The sequence below is a fragment of the Fukomys damarensis genome, unplaced genomic scaffold, assembly GCF_012274545.1.
Source record: "Fukomys damarensis isolate Sample0158 unplaced genomic scaffold, DMR_v1.0_HiC HiC_scaffold_36, whole genome shotgun sequence".
Taxonomy (NCBI): domain Eukaryota; kingdom Metazoa; phylum Chordata; class Mammalia; order Rodentia; family Bathyergidae; genus Fukomys; species Fukomys damarensis.
In genome coordinates this window covers 44,828,443-44,837,848 of record NW_022900948.1, presented here as the reverse complement: position 1 = coordinate 44,837,848, position 9,406 = coordinate 44,828,443, and the positions used below count along the sequence as shown (strand labels likewise).

Genomic DNA, 9,406 nt, shown 5'->3' with positions numbered 1-9,406 from the left:
GCATGGATAAGCAGAAGGGTGCGGGAGTAAAGGGGCGGGTGGATGGATGTGTTGGAGGAGTTAAAAGTGACTGGAAGTTCAACCTTGAAGAAGTCGACATGATCCACCTCAACACCACCTCACCTTGTGGCTTTGTCCCAAAAAAGCCCTTTGAGAAGAAGGTGGGCAGGCAGCCCACTTTCCAGTCCTCCTGTCTCTCTTAGACAGCAGCTATCTTTCTCTCAATAAATTTTTCTTACGCTTGGGGCCAGAGATTTAGCTCAGTGGTGCTGTGCCTGCCTTGCAAGTACAAGGTCCTGAGTTGGATCCCCAGTATCAAAAAAACGTTTAAATAAATAAACATAAAAATTTTCTTACTCTTAAAAAAAAAAGTGAATGGACGCGCGGACAGAGTAACAGACAAGTGGAAGGAAAGACAATTTCTGGGGGAAGGGCCCAGTGGCCCCAGGGCAGCTCACCATTGACCCGGAGGCCGAGCTGCAGTTCTGTGCTGCCCGCCACATTGGATGCCACGCAGCGGTAACTCCCAGCGTCCGAAAGCCGCACTCGCTCAATGTGGAGACCTCTGCCGTCAGCGGAAACCGTCACCCCTGTCCGGGCCGAGGCGGGCTGGCGGCCCTTGAACCAGGAGACATCTGGAGAAGGAAGCACAGAGGCAAGGGATCCTGTGGGGCCTCGGAGGCTGCTGGTGCAGGGCATCCGAGGGAAGCTCCCAGGGCGGCCACGCTTTTTCTCAGCCACTGGAGGACAGAGTTCTGCGGGAAACGAGCAGGGCCGGGCAAGGCAGCCGAACTCCAGGCAGGCCCGAGGTGGCCGATGGGAAGGCGGGAGCAGGGCTGCAAGTGGTGGTGACAGGAGGCCGGCCGCCCCCAGCAAGCCGCTTATCGCCCCTGCGCCCAGCACCCCACCCTTCCTCCAGAGGTGGTCAGGACGAGAGAGAGAGAGACAGAGAGAGAGAGACAGACAGACAGACAGAGACACGACTGGGATCCAGGGGACCTGTTTCTCACACCCAGCCCTGGGCGGCCCTGGGGAGCTGCAAAGTGAGCAGAGCCTCCGGGTTGGCTGCAGACCCCAGGGCAAAGCTCTGGGTCGGCTCAGTCCCATGACACTCGAGTGGATACGCGGGTCAACGGGTGGACACGTGGGTGAGTGGACGGGGGAGACAGCAGAGCCCGGACGAGGGGCTGTGCCAACCCGCGCGTCACCAGCACTCTGGGGGAGTCTAATGGGGCAGTGGAGAGGGCTTTCTCCAAGGGGAGGGGCTTACCGGGAGGAGGCACCCCGGAAGCCAGGCACTCCAAGGTCGCCGACGCGTTCTCCAGCACCGCCTGGTTGATGGGGCCTGGCTCGATGTTGGGGGGCACTAGGAGGAAACCAGGAGAGACCCCGCTTGGGGACAGTGGGCATCTCTCACCCCTGGCCAGTCCTCCCACGGCCAAGAGCAAGATCTGGGGCAAGGAAATGGCCAGGCAGGGACCGCCCACCCTGGCAAGGGTGCAAAGGGACCCAAAACATGAATCCAATGAGCTAAGGCAGCCATGAGTGAGAGAGGCGATCAGGAGCACGGGGTAGCTGCCGGGCCTCATTTCAGGCTGTGTTCTCTGCAGGTGGTCTCACGCTGGATTTTCAAACCTCCTCCACAACATGCACCGGGCCCCAAGGATCCTGCAGGGATTGGCTGCCGCCCCAGGCCTCCGGCCCTGCTCACTTCCTCACCCAAAACCTTGACCGCCACGTCCCTCTGGCTCTCCCCTGCCAGGCTGGTGGCAGCGCAGGTGTAGATGCCTTCGTCCCTCAGGTCCACCTTCTCTATCTGGGGGAGGAGGGGCCGGGGTGTGTGCGCAGGGATGCGTGTGTGGGGAGCCACAGAGCCCACGCTGGGGATGGTGACGGTGCGGGGGGACGGGGTGAGAGCCAGGTTCCCAGGGCTCGTCCGGTCCAGCACGACTCCCTCCCTGTGCTCTCCCTCCGGCAGCTGAAGCTCCTGGGAGGTGGAAGGGGCGAAGGGTCCCCTCCTCTCCCCGGGCCCAGCACCCCAGGGCCCACCGAGTGCCCCGGGCTTGGGGGGCTCTGTGCCTGTCCCACCCCCACTGCCAGTGCTCTGTAGAAGGCCTGCGGGACCCACGAAGAGTGGCTCCTCCCCTGTGCCCGGCTGCCCCACCAACCCTGGGGCTCCTAAATGTACCTGCAGGGTCCCCCCTGAGGTTGCCAGGGCCACCCCATCCTTCCACCAGCGGAGGCTCGGGGGAGGCACTCCGGCCCCTACACACTGGAGGGTCACAGGCTGCAGGAAAGGAGCCGTGATGTTCTCACCCCCGAGGATGGTGACCGACGGGAGCTCTGGGCAGGGGAGAGAGGGAGGCTCTGGGTCAGGATAAGGAGGGTGCAGGGGCACCCAGCGGGCCCCTTGATGTCTGCTGGTGGGGGTGGCCTTGCTGGGCTCCGCCAGGTCCTGGTCCCTCGCTTTCCCCCCACAAACGCCTGGCTTAGAGGAAGGGGCTCAGACTGGGAGCCCGCAGGGGAGCCTTCCCTTCAGAGTTCTCCCACCCACCCCTCCGACCATCCAGCAAGCCTCCCGTCTTCCTGCCTGCCTGCCTAGCCACTCACCTACCCACCATCATCCACCATCATCCACCCACCCACCCATCCGCGCGCCCACGAACTCTATCCGGTCTGTGCCCAGCACAGGTCTAGACACAGCGGAGAAGGTGCCTGTGTCCCTGTCTTTCAGAGCTCAGAGCAGGGAGCACAGCTGAAGGAGCACAGAAACAGCCCTAGTGGGGCCAGCGGCGGGCTGCGCCTTAGCCGGGGAGGGGAGGCCGGCGTATTTAAGGACGGCATGGCGTCCACTGTGGTCAGCAGGAAGAGTGGGTGGAGGGCTGAGGCTGGGAAGGGGAGCGGGCCGAGGGGCTGGCAGGGCAGAGGACAGGTGTGCTAAGTGGGTGAGAAGAGACCAGCCCCACACCACACCTCTGGGGAACCGGGACACCCAGCCTGGGGACACTGCCCTGAGGAGATGAGCCCCTGTCCCTCGCAGGCCTGCCGCTGCCCTCTGGCTCCACTTGCCTGGCATCTCCACTGCCCACCCCGCGTCCCGGACACGGCTCACCGTGCACGGACACCTCCACCTCAGCCCCCGTGGTGCCCGCGTCGTTGGTGGCCTGGCAGGCGAAGAGGCCCGCGTGGCCTGGTTCCACGTGGTCAATGTGCAGCGTGGTCCCCTGTGAGGTCACCTGTACCCCAGCCAGCTCCTCGGCAGGGCGGCCGTTCTGCAACCACCTAGGGTGGGCAGGGGCACAGGGTGACCTGAGGCCCAGAAGGGCTGCTCCAGGGGGACACGTGAGGAGGCTTCCTGTCCCTCCCGCCTGGCTGGCTCCCACTCCAGGGAACGGGGAGCAGCTCCCTTCCCACGCCACCCCACGGCTCCCGCTCTGCCCGCCCAGCCCCAGCCCTGTGCCCATACGCACCGGATGGTGGGCACTGGGGAGCCCGAGGCCTGGCAGGGGAGCTCCAGGGGCTGCCCCACGATGGTGGTCACCTGGCCCGAGCCCTCAGCTACCAGGAGCTGCGGGGGCACTGCAAGCAGGACGCACAGTTGGAGGCTGGAACTTAGCAAGTCTCCCCACACAGGGTGAAAGCCGGGCAAGGGACCCGTCTGTCTGCTGTCGCCCCCCACCAGGGTGAGGCCCAAGAGTCCTGTCTGCCGTGTCCCGTTTCCTGTCCACGCCCATGGGCTGGCACAGAGTGAAAGTGGCTGTGTCTGCTGAGGGCTGAACAGCTGGGGACGTGCTTGCTCTAGGAACATTCTGATTCTTTTTGGTGCTGGGATCAGGCTCAGAGCGCACATGCCAGACAAGTTCCCTGCACGGAGCCCCACAGCAGCCCTGAATCCCGGACACACGTCCATTCTGTGGGCAGAAGGCAGAGTGGGGTCCCCCACCTGGTGACCTGTCCTCAGGATACAGGTCAGAGCAAGGGCCTGGACCCCAGGACTCCAGCCCTCCTTGCAGCGTCTCGGTGCCCTGGTCATTTGAGACAGGGGCGCCTCGGACTGCTCTGCCCCCTCCACCCCAGCAGAGGACAAACTGCGGGGACAGCTGGGCGTGGCCGGCTTACCCTGCACATCCACATCATACTGCAGCATGGCCTCGCCTGCCGGGCTGCTGGCCACACAGCTGTACCGACCCCCGGATGCCTCCCCCGGGCTCTGCAGCCGTAGCGCGCCGTCCGGCTCCAGCCATGTCCCGTTGCTCCCAGCCACGGGCAGCCCCTCATGCTGCCAGGACACAGTGGGAGGTGGGAAGCCTCTGGCCACGCACTCCAGCGCCAAGGGCCTCCCGGCCACGGCCTGCACGGCATACGGCCCTCCACCGGTGCCCTCGATGGTGGGTGCGACTGGGGGGAGGCAGGGGTGCTCAGGACCCCAGTGGCCTCCCCCGATCGTCCCTGCCCTGCTCTGTCTGCAGGAAGCCCTGCTCTGATGCTCCTCTTGCCCCTAGTACCCCCGTGCTTTCTCTGTTCCCACTGCCACACCGAGCTCACCCCGAGCAGAAGGCCCACCTCTCTGCGTATCTCCAGGATCCTGCACAGCAGGTCTCTGGTGTGGCTTTGGGGGCCCCTGCCTCAGCCAGTGGTGGCCAAGGGGATGGGATCGGAGGGGGAGCTTTCCTTTCGCCCTTCATGGGGTACCCTGAGAGCCACGAGAGGCTACAAGGGTGGCACCACTGCTGCGGGACCCAGGGAAACCTCGGACTGGGAATCGAGGTGCTTTTCGACCCTGTTTGCGTCCTAAGGTGTTCTGCAGACTAAATGTGTGCACATGCACTCTCCCGGGGGTCCTCGATCCCCAAATAAGCTGGGCCCAGGCTCATAGGCTCCGGGGTCCCTTGCACCTCAGGCGTCACAGACCCAGGCTGACCCCTCATGAGGGACCAAGATGATCCCCATTAGCCCACAGGCCACCTCCGACTTCCTGGGGCCTGGTCACCCCGCCCAGGCCCAGCTTTCCCCCAGGCCCCTCGAATGTCCTGCGAGTCGTCACCAGCAGAGACTTGGATCAGTCCCTCTGGGCCAAGCGCCGTGACTCCCGGGTCCCCAGAGCCTTGCTGGCTCGTCCCTCCATGGGGACCGAGTCCCGTCAGTACTGAGTGACCAGCTTGTGTGGCAAAGTCCCCAAAGCCCAGCTCAGCTCAGCAACAAACCCCGAGCAGCTGAGGAGCCATCTTTGAGCTCAGATGACTTGGCGGTGCCATCACCCCAAGAGCCCCTGCCATGGGCTCAGTCTCTCCACCTGCATGAGGGGTGCCAGAGGGGCTGGGGTGACCTCTTTCTGTAGGGCCCTGGTCCCATTTCCCTGTCACCTGTGGCACTTCAGCGCCCCCCACCTACTGACCGCTGAGACGGGTGGGCCCCCTGGGTCCAGGGTCCCTCCCAGGGGACCCCTGCCCACTGCCGCCACCCCAGCTGCTCACCATAAACCACCAGCCTGGTGGCCTTCTCTGTGACACCCACAGGGTTGCTGGCTTTGCAGGTGTAGACGCCAGCGTCCAACACCTGGGCTTGCCCCAGCTGTAGCTGCCGGCCGCCCTTGGTGTAGACCACCTCAGCGCTGGCGGGGAGCGGGGCCCCGTCCTTGAACCAGGCGACGTCAGGGGTGGGGGCACCTCGGGCCTCACACAGGAGCCGCACTGGGTGTCCCTCCATGACAGCCACCTCACCGGTCTCGTTGGAGCCCCAGATGGTTGGGGGTGCTGAGGAGGACACAGCAGGTGGGGGTCACAGGTGCCCCTTGCAGGCGGCTGGTGTCCTCCCCCGGGGAAGCATGCACGTGCCCTTGGGCCACAAGCACAAGCCACAGGCTTCCACTGTGAGGACAGGAGGAGACACTTTTTTTTTTTTTTTTTTTTTTTTGGTACGGGGGATCAAACTCAGGACCTTGCACTTGCAAAGCAGGCGCGGCAGCACTGAGCTAAATCCCCAGCCAGCCCTGTGGGGACAGGAAGACACAGGATGGAGGAGCCAGGCCAGCTCGGGACATGCTGCTGTGGGAAGCCAGTCTGGTCAGCACCCGTCTGCCTCTAACTCACTGTATGACCCGGGGTAGGTCCTGCCACTTCTCTGGGCCTCAGTCTCCCCATCTGTGGAACGAGGGCCGGACTGGATCAAGGTTCCCCCAGGGCAGATCACCCACCACCGACACCCAGGATGACTGCGGAGGGCCTGTGGGCACGGCGTGAGATGACGCTGTACCCCAGAACTCTCCGTCTTGACCACAAGTAAAGACTGGGGGCCCGCTGTGTCCCTAACCCTTCCGGCTCCTCAGTCAGCGCAGGGAGCAGACGCAGGGCGGTGCCGCTGCCGGTGCCACGCCGTGAGGACTGGCACTCTGCCTCTCTGGTCCTATTTGCTGTCCAGGCGTGGCGCATGCCGCCGGCTTCCCACTCAGTCCTGACCAGAGATAGCCTTGCGGCGTAAAGGAATCTGGGGCGCCTTGGGCCTGGGCCACACGGCCTCTGGCCCCCACCTGGCTTTCTCAGACAGGGGACTTGCCCCCGAGGGCCCCCGGCCTGTCCTTCTCGGCCCCTCCCAGGCAGCGGCAGCAGACAGGAAGCGTCACGAGCAGCTGGTGGCCCGGAAGGGGTCGGGTCTCACAGTGGATTTGGAGCCGGAAGTCCTTGGCCTGCTGGCCGGCTGGGCTGAAGGCCATGCACTGGTACCGCCCCTCGTCCCCCAGGTGACTGCTGGTGATTTTGAGGACCTGGCCGTTCTCCCGGAGCTGGGCGTGAGGGTCTCCCGGAAGGACAGGCCTGGAGAGACGTCAAGCGGAAACAGTCAGTCAGGCAGAGCGAAGGAGGGACAGCCAGCTCCGAGGGGACCGCAGCGGCCACTCCTCTGTCACCAGACCTCCATCCACAAAGAATGACTTAGCCATGAAAAGGTCTGAAGTTCTGAGCCCTGCCGTGACGCGGGTGAACCTCCAAAGCACTCCGCCCAGGGAAGGCAGCCACACGAAAGGCCACCTGGTGTCTGACTCTGTAGGAAAGGCCCACAGGAGGCAGACGTGTGCACACAGGAAGTGGACTGGTTGTGGTCTGGGGTCGGGGACCACGGGCTGAGAAGGGCTACCTAATGGGCCTGCAGTTTCCTTTTGGGGTGATGAAAGGTTCTGGTGGCACAGCGCAGCAAATGCACAAAACGCTCCCAAGTTAGTGCTTCAATCGGACAGTTGTGCTGTGTGGATTTTACCTAATAATTTAGTTGTGGGTTTTGTGGAAGGATGCTGCGCAGTGGGAGGACCCTGCTCACGCTGACAGGTGCCCTCAGAGTTCAGCCTCCCTCGGGACCCCGTGCAGGTGGCCCCAGCCTGAGCATCAGCCCTGTGTGTCCATCAGGGAGGCCACTCACTGCCCGTCCTTGGTCCACTCCACTTGGGGCAGGGGGATCCCCGAGGTCCGACACTCCAGCTCCACGTCGGCACCAGCCAGGCCCAGCACCTCCTGGACGGCCCCAGCTCCCGGCATGGAAGGAGGGACTGCAGGGCGAGAAGCAGGGAGCCTCTGATACTGCGAGCCCTGCTGGCCACAGAGCCTTTGCCTGTGCGGTCCCCATGGGCGTCGCCCCCTCGGGAAGCTCCTGAACCCTGGCTGCACGGGGCCTGCCCCGCGGCTCTCGGGAGCTTGCCCTGCCCCGCCTGTGTAGCATTGGGCTGACCGTGTGCCTGTCCCCTGTGTCCCCTGCCCCGGCCTCCGGGAGGACAGGGACGGGTCTGCCATGGCCCCACTGTGCAGCAAAACAAGCGCAGGCCCAGGGCGCACTCACCCAGCACCAGGAGGTCAAAGTCCCTCTGGGCGCTCCCCGCCCGGTTCTCTGCCCGGCAGGAGTAGAGGCCGGCATCACCCTCCTCGATCCTGGGGAAGTGGAGTGTCCGCGCCCGGTTCAGGAGGCGGTGGTTGCCGGCCTCAGGGACCTGGACAGGGGAGGGAGCCGGTGACCATCTAGCAACAAGGGGACTGGAACCAAGGGCTCAGACTCCCAGCGTGGAGCCGGCCTCTCCACCAGGAGGACCCGAGACTCACCCCAGGACCACAGCTGCCACCACCGCCCTTCCCGTACGAGCCTTGGACCCCAGCCCCAGCCCCGGTCACACCTCAGCTGCACCCTGGCCCATCCCCAGCCAACACCCCCAGAGGACGCCTACCGGCTGCCCGTCCTTGAGCCATGCGATCTCAGGGACTGGAAAGCCGTTTGCGTCACACTCCAGAGAAAGCGGCTGCCCGACCACACTGGACACGTTGCCCTTGCGCCCATCCTCCCGGATGCTGGGCGGCACTGAGGAGCAAGGAGAAGCACACAGCTGCCCCAAGGCCCTTTCGGCCCAGACAGGAGGCACCGACTCCCCACCCTGCCCACCACCCACTGTCACCAGTGTCCCAGGAGATCTGCCTGTCCCTGAGTGGCCACGGCAGCCCCGCCCAGGGACAGCCGCAGCCCTGGAGGTGCCCGGCAGGTGCCATACTCCGCTGCTCAGCTCAGCTGGTTCTGCCCCCAGCCTGGCGCACAACCACCTAGCGGGGTTCTGCTGTGAGTCTCCTCTCTGCTGCACACTTTGTAGGGTGCTAACAGGAAGCTGGGCTCAGGGAGCGACGGTTAGGGCTGCCCAGAGGCTGCTGCTGCTCATCCGCCAGCAGGGGGAGCCCCAGCCCACCCCACAGAACCCTCCTGTACATCATTCCTGCAGTAGTAGGGATCGAACCCAAGGTCTTTCCACTCAGCTACATCCCCCGACCTTTATTTTTTATTTTGAGACAGAGTCTTGCTAAGTCATTAAGTGTGATCCTCCTGCCTCGGCCTCCCTGAACACTGTCATTGTTCCCTTGGTTTTAAGCCAGAGGGTAGGCTCCAGGCCTCATCGCTACTGTGATGCTTTTCACCCAGATGTAACTGCAGGGCAGGGTCGACTGCTGCTTAGCATTCTGGCTGCTCCCCCACTGCCTGCGCAGGTCTCTGGGAATCAACAGCATCACACTTGGCCCTCCTCTGGCACCTGGACATGGGACCCTGCGAGCCCCCTGCAGCAGCTCCTGGGCCCCGGAACGTGGTGCTACCATCAGCCCCTGCGTCACACGGGCCTCTGCCAGTGGCCTCCATGGGAGGCGGGCACCAGTCTGCCCCTGGCTCTGGGGCCCCCGCTTACCGTAGACCACCAGCTTGGACCTCCGGGACGCAGCGCCCGCCTCGTTGGCTGCCTGGCACTCGTAGTCTCCACCGTCCGCAGGTGAGACTGACATCAGGAGCAGGGACCCATCGTCCAGCACCGCCATGCCAGGCCGGGTGCCCAGGGGCTCTGAGGCCGGGCCCTTGCGCCATGTGACCCGCGGCCTGGGCGTCCCTGGCAGGGCACAGC

The 9,406-nt window shown here is 64.4% G+C and overlaps 1 protein-coding gene across 1 annotated transcript in view; it reads right to left on the bottom strand.

Annotated features, from left to right (window-relative positions):
- Hmcn2 (hemicentin 2) overlaps window positions 1-9,406 on the bottom strand; it is a 103,445-nt gene that overhangs the window by 54,604 nt on the left and 39,435 nt on the right. The window contains 13 exon segments of the mRNA XM_033758996.1: window positions 459-635; window positions 1,271-1,366; window positions 1,720-1,816; window positions 2,189-2,343; window positions 3,113-3,282; window positions 3,471-3,579; window positions 4,120-4,398; window positions 5,475-5,753; window positions 6,655-6,809; window positions 7,408-7,534; window positions 7,822-7,969; window positions 8,201-8,331; window positions 9,197-9,391. Of these exon segments, the coding sequence (XP_033614887.1) occupies window positions 459-635; window positions 1,271-1,366; window positions 1,720-1,816; window positions 2,189-2,343; window positions 3,113-3,282; window positions 3,471-3,579; window positions 4,120-4,398; window positions 5,475-5,753; window positions 6,655-6,809; window positions 7,408-7,534; window positions 7,822-7,969; window positions 8,201-8,331; window positions 9,197-9,391 (2,118 nt within the window).